General features: G+C 41.2%; 3 protein-coding genes across 6 annotated transcripts in view; 1 reads left to right on the forward strand and 2 right to left on the reverse strand.

Moving 5' to 3' along the window:
* cep290 (centrosomal protein 290) overlaps positions 1–5,335 on the forward strand; it is a 50,676-nt gene extending 45,341 nt beyond the window's left edge. For both annotated transcript variants that reach the window (XM_053427739.1, XM_053427740.1), the window contains 7 exons: positions 334–498; positions 760–882; positions 1,223–1,392; positions 1,516–1,657; positions 3,145–3,218; positions 4,009–4,103; positions 4,560–5,335. In XM_053427739.1, coding sequence (XP_053283714.1) covers positions 334–498; positions 760–882; positions 1,223–1,392; positions 1,516–1,657; positions 3,145–3,218; positions 4,009–4,103; positions 4,560–4,804 — 1,014 coding nt within the window. In that variant the 3' untranslated portion in view covers positions 4,805–5,335. The remainder of the gene's footprint in view (positions 1–333; positions 499–759; positions 883–1,222; positions 1,393–1,515; positions 1,658–3,144; positions 3,219–4,008; positions 4,104–4,559) is intronic.
* Positions 3,440–19,732, reverse strand: rlig1 (RNA 5'-phosphate and 3'-OH ligase 1). The gene is made up of 7 exons (XM_053427743.1): positions 19,525–19,732; positions 11,882–11,999; positions 11,618–11,713; positions 11,420–11,536; positions 10,509–10,706; positions 6,656–6,825; positions 3,440–6,314 (listed from the first exon to the last, which is right to left on the reverse strand). Exons 1-7 carry the CDS (start codon positions 19,612–19,614, stop codon positions 6,132–6,134), a joined length of 972 nt encoding a protein of 323 aa, XP_053283718.1. The 5' UTR covers positions 19,615–19,732; the 3' UTR covers positions 3,440–6,131.
* A 326-nt stretch (positions 19,733–20,058) lies between these two features.
* On the reverse strand, positions 20,059–26,529 carry lyve1b (lymphatic vessel endothelial hyaluronic receptor 1b). Of its 3 annotated transcripts, none has more exons than XM_053427650.1 (6): positions 26,337–26,529; positions 25,556–25,718; positions 24,100–24,239; positions 23,411–23,758; positions 21,848–21,926; positions 20,059–21,573 (listed from the first exon to the last, which is right to left on the reverse strand). In XM_053427650.1, exons 1-6 carry the CDS (start codon positions 26,419–26,421, stop codon positions 21,375–21,377), a joined length of 1,014 nt encoding a protein of 337 aa, XP_053283625.1. In that variant the 5' UTR covers positions 26,422–26,529; the 3' UTR covers positions 20,059–21,374. The 3 variants fall into 3 exon arrangements, with proteins under 3 accessions (XP_053283625.1, XP_053283624.1, XP_053283622.1); XM_053427649.1 differs by having other exon boundaries at positions 23,411–23,755; positions 25,556–25,721; XM_053427647.1 differs by having other exon boundaries at positions 25,556–25,721.
* Positions 26,530–27,665: the final 1,136 nt, after the last annotated feature.

Raw genomic sequence — 27,665 nt, forward strand, 5'->3', positions numbered from 1 at the left:
AAGGTTTACACAAAACGGTAGCATGACAAACATGCAAAGTTGTTATAAATCTTAGGTGTGTAAAGAAAGAATGGAAGACTAGGTTTAGAAATCATTTGTATGAACTACTACTGAGTACTCATAGGTGTGGACGTCATTTAGGTATGTGTGATTCCATTACATGATGGATTCTTTTTATTCATAGTTTTCCAAGAAATTACAGAAATAATAAGAGAGAAACCTTAAGATGTCTATAAATGAGGTAGAAAAAGCTCCACTGAGGTTCTCCATTAAATTGTATTTCACCAATGTCCTGTTTATGATGGTCATTGTTTGTCTCATGTTCCTCACCAGTCTGGCCAAAGTGGTAAAACAGTACCTGAACTTGAGAAAACCATTGGGTTGATGAAGAAGGTGGTGGAGAGGGTGCAGAGGGAGAATGAGACGCTGAAGAGGTCCGGTGCACTGGCTAGTCAAGAAAAGGTCTCTGCCTTGGAGCAGGAAAACCAAAACCTTAAGGTTGGTCACCACTTTATGTTTTGTGTCGTACATAAGTGTATCAACTTCTTTTTCTGTTATTACAACTGAGTCAATATTGCACACCCCCGATAGAAACACACTTATACCTATGCTAATGTAGTTATTATGTATTACTGATTATTGGTTGATTATTTGCACAGCCTCTTACTTTTACTCATGACCTGTGCGTGTGGTATAAGCTGCTGGATGCCTACCGTTCTTTCGGGATCAGTAAACTATCCATCTTTTATTTTCTTTTAGGCTGAATATGAGAAGCTCAAGAGCCAAAGTGAAGCTGAGCTGAGATCAAAACTTGAATCTAGGACCAAAGGACTGGAGAAAATAGTGATTGAAAACGAACGTCTACGCAAGGAGATCAAGAGGGTGAATACATGTTACTTCTACAATATGCTATACCTTCAAAAGTACTTTCAGAAGGAAAGTTAAATTATATTTTCCTTTTTTAAAGTGGGTGTTTTTATTTAGTGGTATAACATCCCAATTTAGTTTGTGTAACTACGTGTAAATGTGAGCAGTGTTCCTCCCTGTCAATGGCGTATGGAAATATTTACCCCAGTCAGAGAGAAACTTAATATGACTGAGTTTTAATATGTAATTAATTCTGGTAATTTGTGTGGAACATGGATTTCTCATTTGTAGTAAAACCCTCTGAAAACACACGTCATTGTCCCACCTGATTGTGCATGATTGGTATTGTTAACAGGAAATGGAGGCCGCAGAGAGACTGAGAGGCACCAAAACGCATCTGGAGGTAAACAACGAGAAGCTGGAGGCGGAGCTGGAGGAAACCAAACAGCGGCTGCGTGCAGCTCTGTCCAAACCTGTCTCAGAGGGAACCGACACAAAGACCTGGAAGGCTTCTGTGGTAACAAGGTCAGCAAACAGCTCCCTACGCCGTCCATCTGAGTCTAATTCAAAAGCTTTCACAGCTTTAATGAAGAGTAAACAGTAGAGAGCAGAGTGTGAGACAGCGGTTGTTTGTCTTCCTCTCTGCAGAATGTTTGAAAACAAGATGAAGGAACTGGAGAAGGAGCTCTCCCAGAAGACCTCCAGGCTGTCTGAAGTCAAACAGCAGCTGAAGGAGGCGAGCGAGCGTGAGGAAAGAGCACAGACCAGCATCCGACAGCTTGAAGATCAGGTACATGCTAAGCCACAAGGGTGCTCTGAGACTGCATACCTCTACCAAGGTTAATTCCCTATCTCACTATGTTAAAGCAGTGTTTGTCATTAACTGTCCAGACTGGGGCGAACCTCCATATTCTAATTGGTCCTGTCACAGCCTCATAATTAATCAAAAATGTTTACACTTCTAATGGTAACACATGAGATCTCTAACTTGGTGTATTGCTTTGTTGCTGCATTGTATAGCTTAGTGCAGCGCTATTTGCAGCCTGATCGCTATTGTGCATAAAGTTGTTACCGTCCATGCAGACAATCAGACCTCATTTCAGCTGGAGTTGGGTGCATAAGTACTAAATGAGAATATAACCAGCTTGGTGGAAGTCCTAATCTTTTTGATTAGTCTTTACAGTAAGAGACGTTTTTAAGAGGTCCAACAATTAAGTATTGCACAAGACAAATTTAACAATAAGCAGATGTCATGATATTTAGTCCCCTGAAAGTCAGAGTCCAAAGTCTCCATGGCTCGACCCATCTCATAAACGTGCAGCATGATAGACACTTGTCGCTGTGTCTGCCTGGTTTACAGAAATAGTTAACTGGTTGGTTAACTATATACTTATTTACAAACCTGGTCAACCTCGATTCAGTTAAGGATATTTCATTGTACAACACCAATTTTGCTGGGATATGTGAAACCTCTTAACTCAGTGCATTATTAAAAATATTATAATAGGCTTGTCACGTAGCAAAGATTGTTGGACGATATATTATCCCAGAAAATATTGTCATAAATTACTTTGACATCATTTTAAACCATTGTCTACCACTAGTACTGATAATGTAATAGCATAATCACGCAAATACACCCTTTTAATGAACTAAATTCTTCAGAATATTCAGTCTGACATTTAAATTAGAATTGAAAAAATATTGTAATATCCTAAATACATAAAACATTAATATAATAAACCATAGAACTAAAACAATTAAATATAATGGACTCTAACTGTAAACAAAATTTGCTCTTGAATAAATATGACATAATTTACATGAGCTTTGAATGGTTTTGCAGCGTTTTCTCTAGGATTGTGTGTGGGTGTTTCATAAACTCTGGAGTGAATCAAACAAACAAAAAGTAATCTTCAGTACAGTTCAGGTCCGAATAACTTGTGATGAGTGTTGGTGTTTATTGTAAAAGAGTGAAGTGAGCGCAGGTCATCAGGAGTGTGGAGGGAGGACACTCGGACAGAGACACTCACACGGTACAAAGCAGTTCTGCTCTCTTGAAGCAGCGGTGCTGATCATTTAATAATTGGTGGAAAACCTGTATTCACTATTTGTTTTGCCACTCTTCTTTCATTTATGTTGACAAACGGCCTCATTCCAGTTACAGAGTTCTCCTCTCCTCTTCAATCAATATCTGTCAGTGTGGGTGAGCTGAGCAATCAGACCCAGTGTGTCATATAAAGGGGTTTAAATTGTTATTTGTTTGTCATTTCTCAGGTTGACATGTTTAAAAGCTGCCCCACTGCTGCAAAGACAGATGCTGGACTCACCAAGGAGTTCAGGGCAATGAGGTATGCAAAGCTATGTGCACTGTTGAGTATTGGTAATAATGTAGTAATATTAGGGATGGGCCATATAGTTAATATCATTTTGATCATAAACACATTTGTCCCCATAGTGTTAATATATGCAGAGTGATATATAACCAGATTGGTGTTGAATGAGTGTTGGTTACATTGTGGCAGAACTTCAAGCAGACAGACACTTCAATGGATAATGACTTTCCTTATAATTACATCTTTAAGAGAGTTTATTTGAATCACCATGACTGACCATCTGGAAAACACTATGATCATATCATCACAATACTGTGAAGCCTCTTTCACACTGGGCACAAAACCCAACGACACCCACTAACATCTGGCGTTTTGATTTGGTTTGTCTGTAGTGGGAAAGAGGACTCTTTATCACCAAGTGACTGCAGTAGTCACGGATGTTAATCAGCTGCAGCTCTGGTGGGCAGTGATGTAAACATAACACCCGAGTGACCGTGCACATTTCCTGCACAATGTAATGATGCGTGTCGCAGAAACAGTGAGGGCTCGTCACCTCCATCTCTAACTTCTCCCAATATTTGCCATCTCACCCACAATCACCATCTGTCTGGGTTCCGGCAGCGCTGAAGCCGTATTGAGTTCGGCTTTTTAAGTCACTCACTGGTGGAAAAAACTGACTACCAAATTAATCCATACATAATGTATAGTATATAGCGACAGCAGTATTTTGCTGTTCTGACGAAGTATATTTGTTTGGTTTAGGTAACTTGTGGAAGTTTGATTTGTATGTTTATTTGGTCGTCAGGTTGGTCAACACTGAGCTGCAGCAGGAGAACAGAGATCTGAAGCACAGCCTCAGTGAGTACAGTCAGCGATATGGTGAGACTTCATCAAAACCAGGTGAGACTTCCAAACACACAGCTGCTTCTGTAAAGCAGTGAAATGAAACAGTGTGACATGTGTTTGGTGTTTCTAGTTACTCCGCTGCAATCATACTTGTTTTTCTCTGCACCAGCAATAGCCGTTAGATGGTGGCATTACGTTTTTATGTTTTCCCATTCTTGTGAACAAAATATATCTCTTGCCTTGAGATACACTTTTCAAATTTGATACAAACTTCGGTTGAACTGATTCGATTTTGCTGGTCAAGGTCACTGTGGCCTCACAAAACACGTCTGGTCTCTTAAACATGACATCATAAACTGCTGGTTTTCTGTAAATGTTGGCTTCATTTGGAGCTTTCAAGTAATCTGGTCTAAGTTTAATCATTAGCTAATCAAACATCTGAATCTATGTGACGTGAGCAGTCCAGTTGAACATGAGTCACCACCGCTGCCTCTTTTCTTGTGTTCGTAGATCTCGGGAAGCTCAGAAGTCGTCTGCAGGCAGCAGAGATGGAGAAAACAAAACTTCAAGATGAGGTCAACAAGTTGCAGAAAGAACTGGAGAACTTTGACCCGACGTTTTTTGAGGAGATTGAGGACTTGAAATATAACTACAATGTGGAGGTGAAGAAGAACATTGTGCTGGAGGAGCAGCTGAGGAAAGTGTGTGACCGGTTTGGTGTAAAAGTGGAAATGCCCAGTGTTTCCATCAGTTGACACTAGGTTACTGAGCCGTTCAGTGGGCTTAACACGGTTAGAATAAATCTTTGAATTTATCTTTAACTTTAGCGCTTATTTTCAGTTTAGAGCTCAGCTGAACCTTAAAGGGATAGTTCACCCCAAAATGAAAAATGTAATCATTATCTACTCACCACAATGCCATGAAGTATATGGGTGAAGTGTTTGATGCCACACAACACATTTAACGAGTCGCGGGGGGGGGGGGGGGTAAACAGATTCAAACACTTCATCCCTCCCCTCCATCGGCATAGTGGTGGGAATTTTCATCTTTCTTTAATATGGTCCTGAATGAAATGTGTTTGAAAGATTGAGTAGGAACCAAATCATTAAGTTTGACCTTTTAATGTGACACAGCTCCCCCACCCTCTTCCATTAGGCAGCCTTCTATGTTAATGTACTAGTTCTCTGGCTGGTGTAGTAGCATATTTATAAGATTTGTATACTGTACAGTTCTGACATATTGAACTTCAATGTAAGTGTCCTTTGTGAATAAAGTTTTGATACTTATCAGATTGTTTAAATGCTCAGATGATCTTCACTTAGCATTGAAATATAACTGTGACAAAGAATTGATTGTATATAGATGAAACATTTAAGCTTCTAGCTTAAAAAGTTCAGTTTGTCAGTCTTTTTTTATAATTTCTTTTATATATACTGGAAGCATATTCACACTAAAATGCTTATGCAGGATTAAAAAGTTCCAAGCCAGATGAAAGTCGATGCGAGCTGTGCTCTGTGATGATTGAAAAAAAGTATATGTATTTTCAGCACTGAGCAGAAATGCTCAAACGTAGTGATCCATGTAGAGACACTATTCCTGTTTGGCGCTACAGGTTTGATCCAACTTCATGTTCGTGTCAGTGAGCCTGGCCTCTATGAAAACGCAGATGAAGACTGTCAGCTAATTTTGATTGAGGCCCCGGTCACACACATGCAAATGTGAAGGGAATATCGCAGGTCAAAGTTCACCCATGTTGAACTCGATGCGCAGGAACATTGCTGTTGCCTCGACACAGGCAGCTTATCTTTTACCCCCCCTCGCTCACACAGAGTGAACTGAAGGCGAAGGTTCACCTGTGAAGTATTTACATATGTGTGGCGGGGCCCTGACACAAAATAAGCCTTGTTCAGCCTCGGTGTACCTCACGGGTCTCACCTGAAAATAACCTGAAATATTTCATGTTAAATTACTGATCGCTACCTACAGGTCAAACTATCAGGCAGCGATCAGCAAGCTGGTAAATCCTAACAGGATCACAGCAGCTTTAGGAGAGGGAACATTTCATCGTCTCAGCCTGAGGGTTTATGGGTCAAAGTGGACGTCCTGAAGTCGGCTGAAGCTGCATCCATTCAGGGCAGAGAAAGAGGCGAACAAGTCTCTCCTGTTGTTGTCCTCCACCGTCCCGTCCAAGTGAATCCCCACCGACCTGTTCCCAAAGCAGGACTCCCCGTCTGGCCACTTCAGTCCCAGGTGATGACGATGAACCTACCAACAACCAAAGAACAGCTCAACACCTGCACGCCAACATTTAACGATACAGTCTGCCTTCAGGTGACCACTTTTGTACAATTATTATATCATTTCTTATTTCATGTTTTTATATAATTCAAATTTTCACGCTCATCTTTCAGCAAAGTGATAATCCTCTACATCCTTGACAGCTAGTAGATCCAGTTAACTACATTTAACGTGTTGATTCATGTGTGGGGAGTCAAAAAATAAACTGCATTAAAAATTCCACATCTGCATCATCACATAAGTAAGTCCACTTTCATTTTCCTCCAAACTATTCACACTCCATGTGAAATTCCTGAGCCTCATTCCACCTTAAGGAGAGTGCCGTCGCTGCAGTGCCACACGATGCCCTCGACTCGGCTCTCCGGACACTCGTGGAACCAGGAGCGCAGCTGCTTGAAGTCCAGCGGTGGAGGTGTTCTGAATTTAACACTCCCGTGTGACACCAGGAAGTGAACGGGCTGCTTTTTACTCCCCAGTCCTGTCAGGATAGAAAAACCCAACTTCAGTTTCGCACATACAAATATCCTCACACCTAGGATAAACATTCAACTTTATTTCATTTAGTAAACGTTCTCATATCCAACTACTTTTAATGTTTTTTTCCTAAAAGATATTTTTGAAAAGTTTCAATGTGACCAGTTATGACGGGTAAAATTCAGACTAGTTTTATCAAATACACAATGTCCAGTTTGTGAACCTAATTCACATATGTCTTTGATGTCACAGACCTGTTATTAACATCCCTGGACAAATGCTCAGCTCTAAGTTGGTTTGTTCACAAACTCTAAACGTGTCTCCTGTGACCATGACTCAATATGCAATAGTCACAAACATAATTTGTGGTTGCAGAGATAAAACAGTGAATGGTCTGGATTTAAACAGCACTTTTCTAGTCTTGATGACCATTCAAAGCACTTCACATTACAGTTTCTGCTATTCACCCATTCACAGAATTTTTTCTGTCACACATCACTCTCCGTCAACCTTGTGGTGATATGTGATGTTGTCAATGTTGTTTGATGCCTGGTCAAAACCCAAAGCTATTGAGACAACAGATATGATTTGGCATTTGCAGTAGCCAACAGCGCTGGATGTGCGTCACGGCCGAGTTGGCGGTAACTTGTAGGTCAACAGGCAAAGTCATGGCAACAGCCTGCTCTCAATTGTCGAGGACTTATTGCCCTGACCTACGCCAGTGAACATAACAGATGAATCACATAGTAGAGGTCTCTCTACGCTGGTTGGTAACTGGTAGAGTTTATAGTCTGAGGGAGAATAAAAAGGCGTCCTGAATAGGGATGGGCATAATTAATCGACGATCGATTAATTGATCATTAAGAATTTCCTCGATGAAATAATTTTTTCATCGAGGAATTCGCTAATTACACATTTGACCACGGGGGGCAGTGTTTGAAAAAAAAGCCACAGTCCTACTCAGTTACCTGCGACTGGCTGCGAGTTACCGTGTATTTCCATTTCCAAAGTAAACATGAAGAGGTCACGGCGAAGTGTTGCATGGGACCATTTTGAGTTAAAAAATGACTTGGTTCACTGCCAATACTGCGAAGCTATCCCAGAGACTGGGGGAGACGAGGAGCCTGCGTTGTCTGACACGGACGAGGGGAGCGCAAACACCGGAGCCGCGGCCAGGCTAGCCAAGTTAGCACGGAGCTACCTGTGTATCACGGCGACGTCAGTCCCCTCAGAGCGGGTTTTTCGGTCACCAGGCTGCGTTCGCGTCTGACCCCAGAGCGTGTTATCATGCTCATCTGTCTCAACCCAAATCCGTAGGCTGGTGCTGAGGTTGTATGTGAGTTACTGGTTATTTTTATGAAGCTTTCTCGACTCGGTACCTTGTTTGATAGTTTTGAGTTACATTTGGCAAAACCTGTCAGACCTAAGTATTATATATTTGTAGTTGTTGTTTAACATTATGTTTTTTTATATTATTATTATTTTCTTTTGGAGGAAAAAAAAACGAGGGTCAGTTGTGTTTAGTAGCACCGGCTTCTAGCTGTCGGCTCCGCTGCTTAAGATTACGGCAGCGCATACTTTGTTCATCTTGTAATAAAGATCTCAATGAGGAAACACGCTTTTTTTTCCCACTGCATTTTAATGTAGCTTATAAATAGTGAATTTTTTAACTTGAAAATATTAATGATTAATCGAAAATTCGTCATTAACTCTCCCGACGATCGACGAAGACAATTTAATCGAACGCCCATCCATAGTCCTGAAGAACGTCCCTGACTGCAGGAGGAGTCAATCGTCAAACAGTTGAACCGTTTTACAAGAAGAGAGAGTCAGATATTAAATAAAAAAAGTTAGGGCTTAAAGATATTTGGAAAACATGCGATATGCGATAACGTTTAAAGTTGCGATGACCATATGATTTGTGATAAATAAACACAAACCGTCCCTGGCCACTGACACAGAGACCACGGACAGCTCCACCAAGTCTGGGGCAGGCACCAGGGAACCATGCACAGCTCCACTAAGTCCACTTACAGTGTTCATGTGGGATTTTTCACGCATGTTTTGACCGTGAATTCTTTTTTTTCTTTTACATTGTTTGCAGCTCTGTCAGTAATTAACATCCTATCTAGTTTCTCAGTCATTCGCGCTGTGCGTCAAACCAAACCAAGCGCGCCACCATCTCCTCTGGCTCTTCATTCATTCAAGTTATAAAGTCTGTTGTTTTTACTCAGACTGAGTTAACACATTTATCTGATCACATATGTGTGCGTGTGTGGGGTGTAAGAGAGAGAGGAAAGAAGTGAGCGAGCGGCTGACAAATGCGCTGCTCTGAATAAAGACTTTACTCATTAATAAGATAATCGATCATTATGTGATAAATGTTATGGAAGTTTTCTGGAAGCTGGTGAAAGGAGAACTCAGGCAGGAGCTGATGTCTACTGCAGAATGATATAATGTAGACTTGATGCATCAAAGAGACCAGAAGGTGGAACAATATACAATTGCTACATGAGCAACATGAGGAATTGTCACCCCCAAGTCTGAAGATTACTCCCACAGCATCCCAGTATGTCATCCTCTACTTGCATCCCCCATTCTAACAGCATATCCATGAATGGCTAGAGTTTCTGTCACTCTATGTTACATGTAAGTGTTTGCATCCTATAGGATAGTTAAGCCTAAAGTATGCATAAGTAAATCACATTGTGCCCTTACGTCTTGCCACTGGTGAAATTTTGCGAGTTGAAGTTGGTGAAAGTTGAAGTTGGTGCCTCTCTGTCTGGAGCATCTGAATTAGATATGAAAGTCCCTAAGCATAGACACTACAATGTACTGTTGGTTGGTCCTTTATCTATAAACTGAACTTCGGTACCTTTTAGAAGGATGAGGGAGTTAGACTGTGGAATTAGACAGGCACTCTTCTCTTAATGGTGTATAGATATAATATACACTATATACATAATATATAGTGGCATATAGAGTAATGTGAGAGGATGGTAAAAAAAAATCCCTCAAAGATCAGTGATGATAATGTGGCGACAAACAAATCAACTTTAAACTGTATTTTATATAATCAACTGCTCATAGTGATGAATTTTACTCGAGCAAACGCGTTGTTTTAGAATTTAGTCTTGAGCTAGATTTGACGGGGGCCGCCTCGCTCTGTCAAATCTGTTTTTAAATTCTCTACTTTCTCTCCATTCTCTTCTTATTCTCTGCTTCCGACAATTAATCATTGACAGAAAAACCCATCGATCTGAATTTCTTTCACTTAACATATAGGGCAGCAGGAAAAATATTTTTGACATGCAAAGTGTGAATGTGTGGCGGATTAAACACCATTCATCGCAGTTTTTGCGATACATCTATTGCAAACGTTGATAATGCGAGGACGACTGATTTTCAATATATCGTGCAGCCCTAGTAAAAATAATGATAATGTTTCTCTGACCCAACTGTGGCTTATTTGTCACAATTAAAACAGAGTTATACGATTTAAAAAGGTGAACAATTTGTTTTTCTTTTCATGAGGAGCTGAATAGAGACGTCGCTTTGCATTAAAACTGTGACTGGACTTATTAAAGCAAGCAAAAAACATTTGACATTAAACAGCATAGGCTGTTTTGAAACAACAAGCTGTCTACACAATGACGTAGATTCCTGTGGTAGGATATATCACATTACCATAAGGGTTGCCATTCACGTTGGTTCCAATGAGTTCCAGGGTTTGTTCCATGAGGTCAGCCAGCAGGACTGCTACAATTTCTAACATGTCTTCATCGTTAGCCTTGGGCCTGAGAACAAGAGCCACCCCGACTTCATAATCCAGTACAGACGAGTGCCAACAGTACTGCTTGTTGTCCTTCTCCACTGGAACCCAGCCTGAACATTCACAAGAGCAAAATCAGTGTTGCCTTTACACCATGATGATTATCATTTCCATGTGAGAAATTGTACCAGGCTGGTTTTAATACAGCTGCTCAGTAAAATTGTGTCTTAGCAATAGGAATAAGGACAGGGCAATATTATTCCTACATTTTAAGACCTGGTCTCTAAGTCAGCAGGAATGACCAGTAGAGATAACATTTTTTTTCCTTTTTTAGGACACTAGTGCAGTGCCTCATGTAAACCTGCCAGGTTTACATGAGGCAGGCCAAGCAAACATGCTTGGCCTGTTCTTTCAGACACTGAAGTTGAGCTGCGGCATGCAAAGACCTGCTGCAGGACTCAGTCCCCAGAGCCATGAAGCCATGAAGCCACGCTGCTGCGCACTGAGCTGCTCACCGTTTAGTCGGAGTTTATTCATATTGAATATATAATGTGCCCAGATCCCACCACAATCAACATTGTATTTCATTGAGCCCTTAACAATACGCAGAACAAGTGTGTAGCTGATAAGATGAACGTGTCTCGAGAAATGTGAGCCACATACAAGCAGACATTCACTTTCTGGAACCACATAATTCCCTGAGCTCCAGGGAGCTGTCACAGTGTCATAGTTTTACTGTATATTAGTTTTAAAGCTTTGCTACTTTGCACTACTACTAGGTTTTTGACAACAATCCTTATAGGTAACAATATAATTTGTCAATAACCTGGAATGTGTCCGAGGTCATCAGGCATTGGATAGCCGTTGTGATGTTTGACTTGGTGAGCTGGGATCCACGTCTCTGGCACCGTCCTAAAATCCTCCTCTACGTTCCACGTGAAACCTGAAAAAGAGACAGAACCAGTCTAAACCCCCCTGCAAAAAATGGTGATGTGTAATGTAAAAAAAAAAATTGTCCAGAAACCTTTGGCGCTCCTGTGAGTGTGCTGGTACTTCTTGAATCTCTTCTCTGCTTGTTTGTTGGGTTTCCTGTCCAGTCGAGCCCAGAGGTAAGGCTGCCCTACGGAAACAATTAAGACATTAAGTTCATGACATCAGAAGTCACCTTTATCGATCAGGTTTGAAGAACAATGACAGCCCTTTGCTTTAACTGTTAGTATCAACGAGTATCCACCTTAAAACAGAATCAAAACATGAAAGACTTGTCATCGAAAACAGTAACACTCACCTTTGTAGAGTGTGACATAGCAGCAGGTACCGTCCAGTTTTTCTGTGGCAAGTGCACAATCAATGTCAGCCTCCAGAGCAACAGGGTTCACTTGTTCAGTAGCAACAACCCGAAATTGCTACAGACAGAAAGACAGACAGTGTTTAACATTTATATACGTTGGACAGACAACTGCAAGACAAGGTTTCAGCTTCTAGGAAACACCTTTACTGACTTACAAAACCAAGAGAGCAGTTATAAATTAAATGAATCATCCACACGTTGCACAGAGCCAGGAAGAATATTGATATCAGTCCCATCCTATTAACATGTTATGAAACCAAAACAAATTCCATTCATTATTGGTTCATCATTATGCACTGTTTGCCAAAACATTGATCATATTACATTTTCTTTCTAATGACTGACCCCATTTACTACAGACAGGTTTCTGAATGATGTCGTCAAGGAAACATGTGCACACACGGGGGCAGAAATCAGACATCAATAAGTTGTTATGCCTAAAGCTGTGTGAATCCAGAATTTGTGTCAGTGGGAAAATGTTGTTATTATCCCAAGAAGGAAAATTCACCGTAAGACCAGAGAGCAGAATTAGTCGTTTGACTAACCCTAACCCTAACCTGTTTAGAGCTCTGGCTTCTGTTTAGTCTGCGGGTGGTTTTACTGCAGGAGCAAACTGCATTTTTTAAAGTCAGACATCTCCATTATTATACTGTGTGTTAAAGAGTGACTGAAGAATATTCTGTTTGACATTAGGACTGTTTGGTATGAACCAGAGTCTTCTGTGCTCCATCGTTTATTTAGTCACAAATCACTTAAGACAAAGCTTTGTGTTCCTCCACATGGCACAGATGCAAGTAGGTAAATATGCATGTGGACTAGGGCTGAACGATTTGGGAAAATAATCCAATTGCGATTTTTTTCCCCAAATATTGCGATTGCGATTTAATATGCGATTAACGCGGATTAATGCTGATAACTTCCACATTGAATTGCATTTTATGAGTGTAGGAATGCGGCGTTGTTATAGTAAGTGGAGCAGCAGCAGTTTAAGCTCTGTGTCCGTGGATGCAGGCGGCCAGCTGGATGCGCTGGAAGGGCAGCTTGCGGATCAGTAGCTCCGTAGATTCCCGCTCATGTCCGGGTGGTCGTGCAGCGGTATGGAGGCGCCGGGCCTCAGCAGGAACACCCCCATGCTGAACACCTCCATCTCGCAGATGTGCTTGTAGGTGACTGGGGGGCTCTTGAGCCCCGCCGCCCCGGAGCTCGGCTTGCTTTTCCCGGGGAGCGATTTTCAGGTCTACCGCCCGCACCGCGGTCAACAGCGGAATGAGCTCGCTCTGTGAGTCCGACACGTCGGCCGAAGACTTGAGGACCCTGTAGGTGATGCAGCCTTGCTTCGCTATCTTCTTGATCAGAGGAGTTTTGTGGTCCTGCGGCATTCTTGCTGCGGGTGAGGACAGCAGCCCAGTGCCCTACTCTCTTTCGCACGTTTTAATCGCGCACTTTGCGATTAGAAAAATCGCGTTTTATAATATCGCGAGTTTATCGCAAATGCAATTAAACGTTCAGCCCTAATTACCGCCATCTACTGGATCTCAATCTTTCTGCATTGATGTTCTTTAATCTTTATAAAGAAGTGCAGGCAAGGTTTAGGAAATTATGACCTTGTCCTTTAGAGCTCTTTGATCTGTTTGCCGTCTTTGTATGCTTTGATCCTTGTTGCTGCTGAATTCTTTGAAATATGAGTTTGTAAAGGCTTGGGAGAGGAAGTAAATACACTTTGGTGTTGGTTGCAAGCCGACAACCTAGGACCAGTTTATTATCACCAGGAACAAACCGACATCCAGGTGCCAGTCCATCATAGCATGGATCAACGCTCCAACCTGGGAACAGTCTATTATCACCAGGATCAAGCCAACAACCAGGTACCAATCCATCATAACATGGATCACCTCGATCAAGGCGGTGGTCACCAGCGACCAGTCTATTATCACCGGGATCAAGCAGACAACCCGGGACCAGTCTATTATCACCTTTATCAAACCAACAACCTCGGAGCAGTCTCTTATCACCTGGATCAAGGCGGTGGTCACCAGGGACCAGTCTATTATCACCAGGATCAAGCCGACAACCTGGGACCAGTCTATTATCACCTGGATCAAGCCGACAACCTGGGACCAGTCTATTATCACCCGGATCAAGCAGACAACCAGGGACCAGTCTATTATCACCTCGATCAAGCCGACAACCTGGGACCAGACTATTATCAGCAGGATCAAGCCGACAACCTCGGACCAGTCCATTATCAGCAGGATCAAGCCAACAACCTGGGACCAGTCTATTATAACCTGGATCGGGCCGACAACATGGGACCAGTCCATTATCACCCGGATCAAGCCGACAACCAGGGACCAGTCTGTTATCACCTGGATCAAGCCGACAACACGGGACCAGTCTATTATCACTCAGATCAAGCCGACAACCTGGGACCAGTCTATTATCATCCGGATCAAGCCGAAAACCAGGGAGCAGTCTATTATCACCTGGATCAAGCCGACAACCCGGGACCAGTCTGTTATCACCTGGATCAAGCCGACAACCTGGGACCAGTCTACTATCACCTGGATCAAGCCGACAACCTGGGACCAGTCTAATATCACCCGGATCAAGCCGACAACCTGGGACCAGTCTATTATCAGCAGGATCAAGCCGACAACCTGGGACCAGTCTATTATCACCAGGATCAAGCTGACAACCTGGGACCAGTCTATTATCACCAGGATCAAGCAGACAACCTGGGACCAGGATCAAGCAGACAACCTGGGACCAGTCTATTATCACCAGGATCAAGCCGACAACCTGGGACCAGTCTATTATCACCAGGATCAAGCAGACAACCCGGGACCAGTCTATTATCTCCCGGATCAAGCCGACAACCCGGGACCAGTCTATTATCAGCAGGATCAAGCCGACATTCTGGGACCAGTCTATAATCACCAGGATCAAGCAGACAACCTGGGACCAGTCTATTATCACCAGGATCAAGCCGACATCCTGGGACCAGTCTATAATCACCAGGATCAACCAGACAACCTGGGACCAGTCTATTATCAGCAGGATTAAGCCGACATCCTGGGACCAGTCTATTATCACCAGGAACAAGCCGACAACCCGGGACCAGTCTATTATAGACTGGTCCCAGGATGTTGGCTTGATCCTGGTGATAATCGAGGTGATAAGGTTGTCGCAGGTTGTCCCAGGTTGTCGGCTTGATCCAGGTGATAATAGACTGGTCCCAGGTTGTCGGCTTGATCCGGGTGATAATAGACTGGTCCCGGGTTGTCGGCTTGTTCCTGGTGATAATCGAGGTGATAAGGTTGTCGCAGGTTGTCGGCTTGATCCAGGTGATAATAGACTGGTCCCAGGTTGTCGGCTTGATCCGGGTGATAATAGACTGGTCCCGGGTTGTCGGCTTGTTCCTGGTGATAATAGACTGGTCCCAGGTGTCGGCTTAATCCTGCTGATAATAGACTGGTCCCTTTTTTGGCAATTTTTTCAAAATCCTGTGAGCTAGATTGACAACCACATATTCCAAAACTAATATCGGACTAGTAACAGAATCATGGGGATTGGTCAATTAAGCACATTTATAATTATTATGATTCATGTGATCTCTTGCACACCCTAGCTTACCTGTCCATTGTTTCTCTGTCCAATTGGCAGGGACAGGGATATTGTTTTTCTCTGCATATTCAAATGCCAGTTCACGGCACTTAACTGGAGCAAGGCCATGGAACTGGTCAGCTAGTTGTTTCGAGTGTTTGGCAAGCTCCTCCTCCATATCAACCCCAGGCTACTGATTTTACTTTCCCATTCTCTTTCTTTTCATGAATCTTTTGAGGGTTGTCTTATCAATATTTCTATCCCTTCCAGCTTTTCTTAAGGATTTCTTTCATTGCATGACCTCAGCGGCTGCACTCTCCATCTCTGCGAGGGGTGTTTGGCCCCAGGTTGTATTCCTGGTAGGGCTGAACGATTTGGGAAAATAATCTAATTGGGATTTTTCCACCAAATATTGCAATTGCGATTTAATATGTGATTTTTTTATTTTATCCTCTTTTTCGCCCCAAAAATTCACAATACTAGATACATTTACTGTACAATATTCTTTCCCACATTTTAATTTAACGGCTCATTACAGAAACAAGAACAACAAATCAGTGTGCGTTTAAGTAATTTAATTAAAGTCATTGTAAGTAATAACACAAGGCATGCACTTTTTATAACCTGTGTGCAAAATTTACCATCTTGAGAAAAACATTTTTTAAATTATAGGTGTCTTACTGCTCCCAAGTCAGTAACATTTCCAATGTTGGGAAGGATACTTTCAAAACGTATTCCGTTACAGAATACATGCCCAAAAATGTAATCTGTAACGTATTCCGTTACATTAACTAATCTGAGTAACGTATTCTGAATACTTGGATTACTTCCACATTGAATTGCATTTTATAAGTGTAGGAATGCGGCGTTGTTATAGTCAGTGGAGCAGCAGCAGTTTAAGCTCTGTGTGCTCTAATGTGGACAACACAAACAAATATGGAGGAGAGAGAACTATAACAAAGAACACGGTCAATTCATATTGGAGAGGGACAAGGAGCTCATAGCGAAGAGGGACGAGATAATGTGGTCCAGATTTGACAAGTCAAAGTATAACAGTTTTGATCTGAACGGATGTGGTCTAGGTGTTCAAACAATAAAGACGTGAGATGTCCCTTTGTTAAATTTTCATAAATAGAGGTTAGCTTTCACAAATCTGACACTGTTTTAGAGGAATATTTTGCCTTCCAGGGATAATCTGGTCAAGATATGACATGCTTAAGTGTTGTGGATTTTCATCTGGACCTGGTCTGATGGGTTCTCAGTACGAAAATGCTGTTAACTGTTTTGCATTTACACAGATATGCAACAACGGTTTTACAAATCTGAAATAGTTTTAAAGACGCTGTAGCCTCTTGCGGGTAATCTAGTCCAGATTTGACCAGTCTACGTAAAGGGTTATTTGATCTAGACCTGATGCAATGTGGTCTAGATGTGAAAAGGCTGTATTGTCACTTTTTTTGCATGTTCACAAACAAAAAAACTGCTTCACAATTCTAAAACTGTTTAAAATCCTCTTAAAGAGATAATTCACCCATCAACTTAAATTCACACATTATTTACTCACCACTTTGCGTCTAAAACATAAAAATAAAACTGCTCAGACACCTGGATGATACAACAGGAGCAGTATGGAGGCCTGTTACGTTTTTCTGTTGTTTTGTGTCGTCTGAAGCTTTGGTCACTAATTTCTTCAATTGTATTGGATTCTGCTGCAACAGTTTACCCCTAAAACCCCTTGAGTGATTTGTAAATGGTTAATGGTTTTGTATTTATATAGCGCTTCTCTAGTCTTGATGACCACTCAAAGCGCTTTACAGTACAGTTCTACATTCACCCATTCACACATACATTCATACAGTGCATATAATCGCAGCACTTGCTATTCTATGGGCGGCCATTCAGGGTTCAGCATCTTGCCCAAGGACACTTCGGCATGCAGATGGGTCAGACTGGGGATCGAACCGCCGACCTTCAGGTTGGAGGACGACCACTCTACCCCTCAGCCACATACACCCTTTTGTGGATTCAAACCCTTCACCAGCCCCTCAATTGCCATATTGGTGAGTAGATGAGTGAATTTTCATTTCTGGGTGAACTATTCCTTTAAGTCTTTCTGGGATAATTTTGTCCAGATTTGACTAGTCAATGTATAGTGGTTTATTGTTTTAGATATTTTGGGGGGCATTTTTGCCTTTATTTGTATGACCCAGTAAAGTCATTTTCAGACATTTGACTTTCACACATGCACAACACAGCATTTGTTTATATCTATTTGGTCCACGTCCTCCCACTTTCCAGAGATGAAGACAAGAAAAACAGAAAAATGTACTTTTAAATGTTAGTGCTCAACCGAACAGCTCAGGGTGAACGTAAAAAAACATCTTTTTAAATATTTTTAATCAACCAAATCACTTTTTCTCCAGAAGCTCTGCTGCTATGCGACGGTTGTAAGGTCAGTAGGATGTAGGTTTGGAAGCTGGTGAAAGGAAACTCATGCAGCAACTGATGTCTTACGCAGATGCGAGACAGTTTAATGTAGACTTGATGCCTCAAGGCGACCAGAAGGTGAAACAATAATCAAACGCTTGTAGAGTAGCATGAGCAATTGTCACCCCAAAGTCTGAAGATGTCTCCCACAGCCTCCCAGTACATCTTCCTCAACCTCTCTGTCTGGGGGCCTCTAAATTAGATATGAAAGTCCCTGAGCGTAGACAATGTACTGCTAGTTGGCCCTTTGTCTGTAACCTGACTTGGAGAGAAAGGAGCACATGTGAGTGAGACAGGCTCTATTCTCATAATGGTGCTGTACAGATGTTATAAGTGAGGATGGTCAAATAATCCTTCACAAGCAGGACTAGCAGGTACGTTCAACCAGAAAAAGCACGTACTTCACATGAATCTTGCTTGTCCTACCACAATGCATGCTGGTTAGAATTTCAGTCCGACTTCAACAAGCGCTGCAAAAATGCCACGTGACATAAAACACAGCGGGAGCGAAGCTGCTGCAATCAGACTGTGCAGATGTTCCAGCTACAGCACCTTAGGGACTCTGCTCCGATCAGCTAAAAGCTTCACTGACGCACATGAAATTCTTATTCTAAGAATTCAGATGTGTTTTCTGCTTCATGTATCCATAAATGTAAGTTTTTAAAAGTAAAACATACATAGGTTTGTGTGAAGCTATATAACCACTGGCATTGTATCTGTTGGTTTCTGTTATGGTACTTTATGTGTGGCCTAGTGGTAGAGTGGGCGTTCTCCAACATGAAGGTTGCCGATTCAATACCCACTCTTCCCCATCTGCATGCCAAAGTGTCCTTGGAAAGATACTGACAGCCTAAATGGCCCCTCATAAATGTTGAGTGTACTAAAAATGTAAGTCGCTTTGGACAAAATCATCAGCTAAAATGACATGTAATAATGTGAGGATTATACAGAAGAAGAACGTTCTCTCTGATTATTTCTTAAGAGGATGTGATGATTTCATATCCTGTGTATTAACACATGGCCACTTTACACTATAGTTTAATTACATGTTCAGCTGAAAGAAAGTTCTCATTAAACTTCGTTGTTCAAAAACACAAGGATTTCCAAAACATCTGTTTCATCAGCAACGAAATCTGTCGTTGTTCTCGTCTCACTGACGCCACGACAAGTAAAACGTGTCTGACTTGACGTTTTCTGTTTTCTTCCTCTAGCCGCCGGCGGATATGGTCGGTGGATCAACACCGACACAGTCAAGCCAAGTTCATCTCTGCACACATCACCTCATCTCGGTTCAGCCGCAGTGTCGGGGTCCTCTGAAGGATGCGGCCCCTGAGCAGAGCCGGAGGGTCAGTCGGCCCCTGACTTCCTGTCCTCATGGCGGAGTGAGGGGAGCGACAGTAGCTGCTATCAGACTGAATGAGTGTTTAGTGACCAGCTGCAGGCGGGTTAGTGTCAGTGCTGGTAAATAAATGGCGGCCAGCAGAACTCACCTGACTCTCACGTTTTCTGGACTGTTCTTCCTTCACCTCCGTCACAAACACACACGGTATCTTCTGCTGCACGGAGCCCAGGCGCCGCATCTTTCTTTGCGTGTGTGTGTGTGTGTGTGTGTCCCTCTGTCAGTTGGATAATGATCGATGAGAAAACATCAGTTTCTAACGACGCTTCAGCATCATAGACCACATCTGGTCACGTGCTGCGTTTCTTCTTCTCGTTTTAATGTCGCTTTGCCAAAAGTGAAAGGGACTCGTTTACGCCACCGTGCGGTGGAATAATTTTCACAACTCAAGTTAAGTCTGATTCGAATATTTGATATATACTGTAAATATATATATATCATTGTATGATTAATAGATGATATATTAAGTATGTGTATAGTTTCAAACATATTGAGAAAGATCCCTGGATAGGCATGAATATGTTTTACTGTTTAGACTAATAACTTGTGCCATGATATGTTTTTCCACATAAAAAGTTTCAACAATCAATTAATAATAATGAAAACAATCATAAATTACTCCATATTTCAATTCACTAGATCCAGATTTTATTTGGATCTTGCACACACACTTGAACATTAATCTCCTGATCATAACAGATTTGATCAATTAACATCCATTAATAACTCTGAGAGCACAAATAAAATGTTGAAAGATGTGCTCTTTGTCCAAAATCCTTGGGTCCCCACCAAAATGTAATGGGTTCTTCCCTAACCCATACATTCCACATACTTCCACCACGTTTAGGATAATCTGTCCAATAGCTGTTTGCGTAATCCTGTTATAAAGCACCCAACAAAACAATGGAAAGAGGTGAAAACATAACCTGCTTTGGTGGAGGTATTAAAGAAATAGATGACTTTTTTCCCTCCATTAAAAACCCCAGACTCTACAAAATACTGTTCACTGTAAAAGTTAAGATACCATACATCACTGATAATATCCTTTCTGAGTGTGCGTGCACTGGACACTTCAAGTTTCCACAATGCATATGGATCATAAGGGACAAATGAAAGAAAAGCCTACATAACTTGTATAAGTAGGTGTTGAGTCTACACACACTGCCAGAGCAGCTTCACTGCAACTGGCATCTCTTCTAAAACACTCTGAACTCCACTGGTGAGATGAAACACATTCCCTCAATTACTGTCCTGATGATGGTGGTGCAGGGCACTATCTAACACCTCAGGTGGAAATCTCACAGTTCTCCATGGGTATGGATGTGGTGACAGTGAAGGCCATAGGTAAGGGTCATATCATTTTCATATCATCAAAACATTCAATAAGTCCTTGTGTCCAACGGATGGAAGCACTGCAATCCTGTTTCTCCAAATATTTTTTCTTGGTTTTTGTCCGTATCTGTCATTACTTGTAATTTCATCTGTTATATACCATTATATCATTCCATATGCATGCCTCTTTCTGGGGTAATTAACATATTAAAATATATAAGTACTTCTTTAATGTCTTTCATTACTGCTAATGTTGTTCTTGCCATAATTGCATCTATACAGTTTCACCTGCAAACCAAACCTGCAAATTTTTTTGGAATGTGATGGCTGACCTGTGGCCACTCTTGATTTCTGATGGAAAAAAATGCACCGTTTGATAAAAACACTAAGTAGATTTATTTCAAAATTCGAAACGTGCTCTTTATGGACAGATGGACTGAGTCACTGCATCTCGTCAATCTAAGTAAAAGTAAGTTTAGACGAAAAAGCTCTTATACGATGTACAATATTTACAATTACATTGAAAAGTCAAGGAAACCATCAAACCCTTTAGGAAAGAAACCATCTTCGACGAGTCTGTATAAAACCTTTTTTTCTAACATTTGGGTATTATTGCCCATGCATTTGATTTTTGATGTCTGGATTCACACACAGCGTGATATCACTGGAGTACTTCTTGTCTGGTTCTTCATATCCATCACCATCCTCTGCTCCATGTTGACTCCGCAGGTCCAATTCACTGTCTGTGTGCTTCCACATCTCTGTCTCTATGTCGTCTTTCTGCTGCCCCGGACAACAAGATGTGTTCCTTTGAAATAAATAATCATATTAGAAAGATAACAGACTGAATGTGAGCACTGAAAGTTCATCAAATTCAGTAGGAACCTTGATGAGGCTGTAAGATCTACGTCCTTCAACAAAGTTTGTAATAAAAGCTTGGTTTTACTTGTGCAAGGAAAACAGACCTAATGAGAATTAAAGATAGAGGTGACTTCAAACACTTTCTCTCCAGGTTGGATCCACATTTATTATTCTATAACCCAGACTAAAGAAGCGTATTGTCTGCTACATCATTGACTCACAGTTTGTAGTACCACGTGGCACCTGCTGCTGCCAGAAGTAAGAGAATGAGTCCAAGTATGATGAGGGCTGTTGGCACAACTGGAAAATAAACAGAAACTCTGTATTATTTATATCATGTAGTGAAATTCACAGATTCAAGTCCAAGCGGAAGAAATAAGCGGTGTTTACATGCAGTAGACGTATCCTTGATCTCATTTGGGACAAGATGTGTGTTTACCCCAGAATCTGCTGTTTACACGATACAGTAAATGCATTTACATGTGCATTAGCATTATGGTTTTGAGCCTGTGTGTCACATAGGTGTTTAGTCATCTGCCTTGATAAAATGTCTGCTAAGAGCTGCTGCCTGTTGTTAAGACTGTGAATTTGTGACATTCAATATACTGTACTTTAAACCTGATCGCATTTCTAACTTTTACATATTAAGGCGTATTTCCCTCGGACTCATATCACGTAGAGTTTCGGGCAGCTATCCCAAGTTCAGACTGAATTTGTTTTGGGGACAGTCAGTGCAGCCGAGGGAGCAGAAAACATAACTCTACTCAAGGCTAGTTTATGAAACAACATCGAAATATCAGGAGAGGGAGAGTTGTCTAGCAACCGGCAGCGTAGAGTAGTAGCGTGACAGAGACGGCTTCTTGTCACTTCCTGGATTAGTTGACAAGAGGCGGGGGACTACAGCTGTGGACCAATAAGGGAGAACCAAATTGATTTGCGGTGACCCCCCTCAAATCTCTTATAACCAATAACATTAATTATACTGTTATAATTATATCATACCCCTTCTGTTCGGGGCCATTATTAACTACCTATTGCTAACTGATTTAGCCTAGGCTGTTATAATTGTCCATAGCTATGTTGTTCAACTTTCATTGCATATAAATAAATACTTGAATTGGACCAGTCCGACTCATCTCTTATTTAGGATAAACCAACAGGCCTGACAATTTGGTTTATCCTTAATATATGGTGTTTCAATGGAACTTGAATGACACTTGCTATTCATTTTCTTTGGTAACAGTACCCAGGTTTGTGATTATTCTCCAGCGTTCTAGATTTCTCTCCGTTTCAGCTTCTTTCTAATGCTTCTTTCACAAAACCTGGATGAAGTATCAAGAGAATATTCCAGCTGGGATATCCAGGTTCCTGAAACGTTTACATGCTAAAAAAAAACAAAACAGAATGCTGATGCTCATGTAAACACTTTCAGGAAATAATTCTATTCCGCTCTATTCTATTCTGTGAGTTCGATGATGTGGGGCATGAGTGTTCAGTTAATAAGCATTATTTAAACAATACAGCCTGTTACCATAGTACTTTGCAGCTGACCACCGTAGTTCCACTACCTACCATTACAGTCTATAGAACCAATGACTGCTGAAACCTTTAAGACCATTTGTGTTTCTTAACATATGTGTATAATAATCAAATGGTAATTCATCACATATAATAATAAGGCTTTCTTCTCCCAAGGAATAAGATCGAGTTTAGAATAGCACTGTATATCTGTTGAAAGGCACCAAAAGATGAAAATCTAAAGATGAAAGTAGACATGGCCGTACCTCCGAGAGAAGTTTTTGCAGAACTCTCAGACTGAGCAACAGTGTCGACTGTTGGTTTTGAGCTGATGAGGTGAGAGAGAGATGTGGGAATATGGGTGGAGAAAGAATCGTGAGAAGTGGAGGTGGAGGACATCCTAGTAGAAGGGATTGTCTTGACCAGGAGAGCAAAAGCAGATGTCTGCTCAGGGGATTTAGTTGTTTTGGGCTTTCTTGAAGATGGAGCCCTGGTTGTTGATTTAACCATAGGTGTGGTAGGTGTCGGGGTTTGAGTCAGTGAAGTCAGCATGGTTGGAGATGTGAAGGTTCTGGGGACGGCTTTTGTCGTACTCTGAGTTTCCTCTGAATCTGCTGGTGGTGGGATAAAAGGTTCATATTAAAACTTTAATGTTTCTGTAGATTTCTATAGATTATAATTTGTAGAAAGGAAGCAAATAGTAAGAGCCATCGAGTCATACTTTATGACTGTAGAATGATCATGTAACAGGCAGTGCCACCTATTTCGCGACGCAAATGTGATGATCAGTCTTTAAATGCAGCCTCCGAAAGGATGCGGCCCCTGAATATAGAAACAGCTACAGAGTTTTCTATTTTGCTCACATAACACAGTAGTTGGAAGCTTTCGTCAAAGTTTAATTAATAAATGAATATTCAATAAAACCTTTGATTATGCAGGTTAAACTAAACTGTACCTGAGGCATTGAAGCAGAAAACACCAAACGCTTTATCTGGACTTGCCGACCACAGCACCAACCCAATTTTGCCCCGTCCACAGTTATTGTCGGATATAATCCGTGGGATGGCTCCAATCTGTTCTGCAATCCAGCCATATCTGTTAAAACAGTGAATAAAGGCTTGATAACACAATGAATAGACTTGTAAGGTGACTAAATGCATTTTTAAGGTGGAGCTCCAGGTCTATTGACAAGGTGTTACAGGGGTCTACAACTGCATATATGAAATAGTTGGGCAAAGATTTTTGTGGCTTTAGGTTGAGCTGTAAAAATGTGATGGATTGCCTCAGGTGATGTCACTTGCAGCTTTGGTTGGGTCTGAAAACTGCAAGATGATGATGGAACTGTTGAAAGCTGATAAGCATGCTAGGGTCATTCTTGTTAACCGCAGCCAAACTGCTTTTGTCGATAGCTACCGCAGTCCACCAGGTGGCGACAATGAACAGGACTCTATCACAACGATAACAACGTATGAATTGAACAACACTACAACAACAGTAAACATGGAGTAGATTCAAACTCCAATTCAAAATCTGCTGTTGGCTGTGGTTTTGTGTTTTGAAATGGGATCTTTGAGTTTTTTATGAATATTGTTATGATTTAAATCTGTTTTGTTGATTTAGTTTTGATTTATTTAATTTAGCAGGCTATGCATTGTCTTGGCTCTGCGTTATGCTGGTGACCTGACTCTACCCCACTTCTCTCCCAGTCTCAGCCGGGATTGGCTCCAGCCTATGGCTCCAGCTAATCCCCAGTAAACTTCAAAAGTAAGCAGTATATATAATGGATGAATGGATGGACAAACATTGTTGGTTCAATTCCACATATGGCTTAATGGTTTCCAGCCACCCAGTCTTTTTAGGCTTATAATGCACCTTTTTTGCGAGGAGAGGTCAAATTTGATGATGGCAGTTCATAAATATTTCTGCTTAAGACATCATCCATCTCCAGAAAACCATCTTTCCTTCACCCTATCCGATTTCACTGCAGCTAAAGGTACAAGCACTAGTAGCAAAACACGTTCAAAACACCCAAAATGCTGGACAGGAAACAGATTTGACAAATTATTGCAGAGACTGAACAACTAATATAAAATACTGCAGGACTCAACCAGTCAGGCATCTTCAGCAATACAAAGCAATGTATAAGCAGGGACAGTTTGGGGGGTAAAATGGATAAAAAAGGATAAGCGGTACAAATGATGGATTATCCGGTGTTTGTATTTTTTCCAGCTGGTGTTGTTGGCTAAAATGACATAATGCACTTGCTTCAATATGGTTTTGAATAACTGAACAATAGTTAAGTGATGGAATATTTGACCACAATAAAAACGTCAACACTGCACAAGAGCCAGTCTCTTAGCAGGTATTCACAGCTGCATCAGCGCAGCAGTCACCATGTGTTTTCAGCCTACTTGCACATTTCCAGTCCTCGCTGCAACGCTCGCTCCATTTGGTTTTTGGTCGCTATGGTTACATTCAGTAACAAGCAGGCCGCTCTGGCAGAAGTGAAGTTCAACGTGTACTTTCCTCCTTCGATGAGCATGAAGACCCCGGCCACTCTGGGACTGTGAGGAGCTGCTGAAATTATGTGAAGATGCACAAACCCCAAAAGAATGCAGCACCATTAACATGTCATACATAGTTTGTCCTATGCAGTTATGTTCTGGTCCAAAGAACAAACTTAATTCTGGAGTAAATTCTGGATAACATCTCATGTTATACAAAGTTATTAGCTTTCTCTGCTCTTAAAAGCAGCCTACTGTAATTTGTATTAAAATGTCAGTGTAAACTCACTGTGAAATCACTATATACTGTCATATAAACAGTACAGTATGGGTAATAAATAATAAATAGGGACAAAATATAAGTAAACATCTGCAAAAGCTTAATTCCTGCTACAGTTGATTGAAAAAAATGTAATATATAGAATGTTTTTTATTTGTCTGTAACAATAGAACTCAGATTGATGAAATGGATGAAACACAGCAAAGAATGAAAAACAACAAAGAGCAAAGAAGTTTAGAGCCAAAAAATATTCATTCAACAACACATAGTATACCCATTTAAGGGTGACACATTTGAGCATTCATTTTGACGTGAACCCCAGCATTATAAATAAATACACAAATAAATAAATAGATACACAAGTAAATAAATATGCTAATGTTTAGTCAAAACCAAAAAAACACTTACCTCTCATCACATTGGATTCAGAGGCAAGAAAAGAGGCTGCAAAACACACAAGTAATAACTGAGTCAAAATCCAAAGTCTTGCCATGTTTTGTGTTAAAAAACAAGTATAACTGCAAGGAGCGAAGGTGAAGAACCAAATAATGCAAAGGCAGGCAAAAAGCCCTTGAACAAATGTGATGTGGGTGCGAGGAGGAAACAGGAAGCGGAGGTCAAATCTGCTTGACGCCCTGTATCGAGATAACATCCACATCCATATCGGAGAGACCTTGACAGTATATCTTGCTGTGTTTGATCCAAGCCTTGTTGTTCTGATTATCCAATCCTGGATATTCAGTATGATACTTATAACTCATTAAATAACAACTGAGTTCAAACAGTCGTTTTCTATAAGTGTCACTTCAAGAGAGATGCTCAGAGCGTTTCATGAGTCTTTATCAAACCGGTGTTTTTTTCTGTGTTTTCTGTGGTTTTCTCTTTCACCAGCATCTATCATGCAGAGGTATGTTTGCTCTGAAAGGCCTGTCAGCAAGCCGACTTCCTCCACACTGTTCCTGTGCTTCTGTCTTTTCTTCTTAGTGTCTCTTTTTTAAATAACCACTTTCCCTCTTCTTCTCTATAATCACTTCTAACTCTTGTATTATGCTGCGGTGATTTAATATATTTCTTTCATATAATGTGTCTGTAGCCCCATGTTGTAAAAAAAAAATAATAGGATTCAGACCTCTTCACTTTGCTTCAAACTGTACCAATGCAGCGTGTCATCAAAGAAGCCAACAGAAACAACATGGCGTCAGTGGCGTAGCATCTTTGATCTGTTTGCATGTTCAGCATTAGTGACACATTCGGGGACCAGACCTCGAACTTTGACACTGTGTGGGGCACATCCACTTATAATCCCTTGTGTTGATATTGCTTCCACTCATTCATTATTACAGGCCCCACAAAACCCAGTGTGGTACTGTTGACATGATTATATTGTTTTCCCTGACTCAGCTTTCACATTCGATAAAGGGGAAAAAACACATTAGAAATGGGATTGGAGTTACACACAATAAGGAAATAGTTTAAGTTCCATATGTTGTTTGTGCTCTGCATGATTGAATACTGTATATATTCATCTTATTTAACAAAAAGAAAAGGAAATGTACAGTGGGGCATTGATGTCCCAGAATGTAATGTTATTTGTATCTGGTCGAACTGAGCCATCAACTGCTTTCTATGTAAAGATACAGTGGTGTGATACTGCATGTGAGTGCTGGTGCATGCATGAGGTCGCTCCACTGTTTATTAAGTAATTATGTAACATCATGAACACAGCGGCCCACCATG

The sequence above is a fragment of the Pleuronectes platessa genome, chromosome 7 (assembly GCF_947347685.1).
Source record: "Pleuronectes platessa chromosome 7, fPlePla1.1, whole genome shotgun sequence".
Taxonomy (NCBI): Eukaryota; Metazoa; Chordata; class Actinopteri; order Pleuronectiformes; family Pleuronectidae; genus Pleuronectes; species Pleuronectes platessa.

What these genes read in the sequence shown, in the direction of transcription:
- rlig1 (XM_053427743.1), bottom strand. Translation starts at nt 19,614, where the DNA reads ATGCGGCGCCTGGGCTCCGTGCAGCAGAAGATACCGTGTGTGTTTGTG. An exon ending in CACTCACAGGAGCGCCAAAG is followed by an intron (nt 11,537 to 11,617) that starts GTTTCTGGACAA and finishes TCTCTTTTTCAG; the next exon opens with GTTTCACGTGGAACGTAGAG. An exon ending in GCGACGGCACTCTCCTTAAG is followed by an intron (nt 6,315 to 6,655) that starts GTGGAATGAGGC and finishes GGTTGTTGGTAG; the next exon opens with GTTCATCGTCATCACCTGGG.
- lyve1b (XM_053427647.1), bottom strand. Translation starts at nt 26,421, where the DNA reads ATGGCAAGACTTTGGATTTTGACTCAGTTATTACTTGTGTGTTTTGCA. An exon ending in CGAGGACTGGAAATGTGCAA is followed by an intron (nt 24,240 to 25,555) that starts GTAGGCTGAAAA and finishes CTGTTTTAACAG; the next exon opens with ATATGGCTGGATTGCAGAAC. An exon ending in TTTCTGCTTCAATGCCTCAG is followed by an intron (nt 23,759 to 24,099) that starts GTACAGTTTAGT and finishes TCCCACCACCAG; the next exon opens with CAGATTCAGAGGAAACTCAG.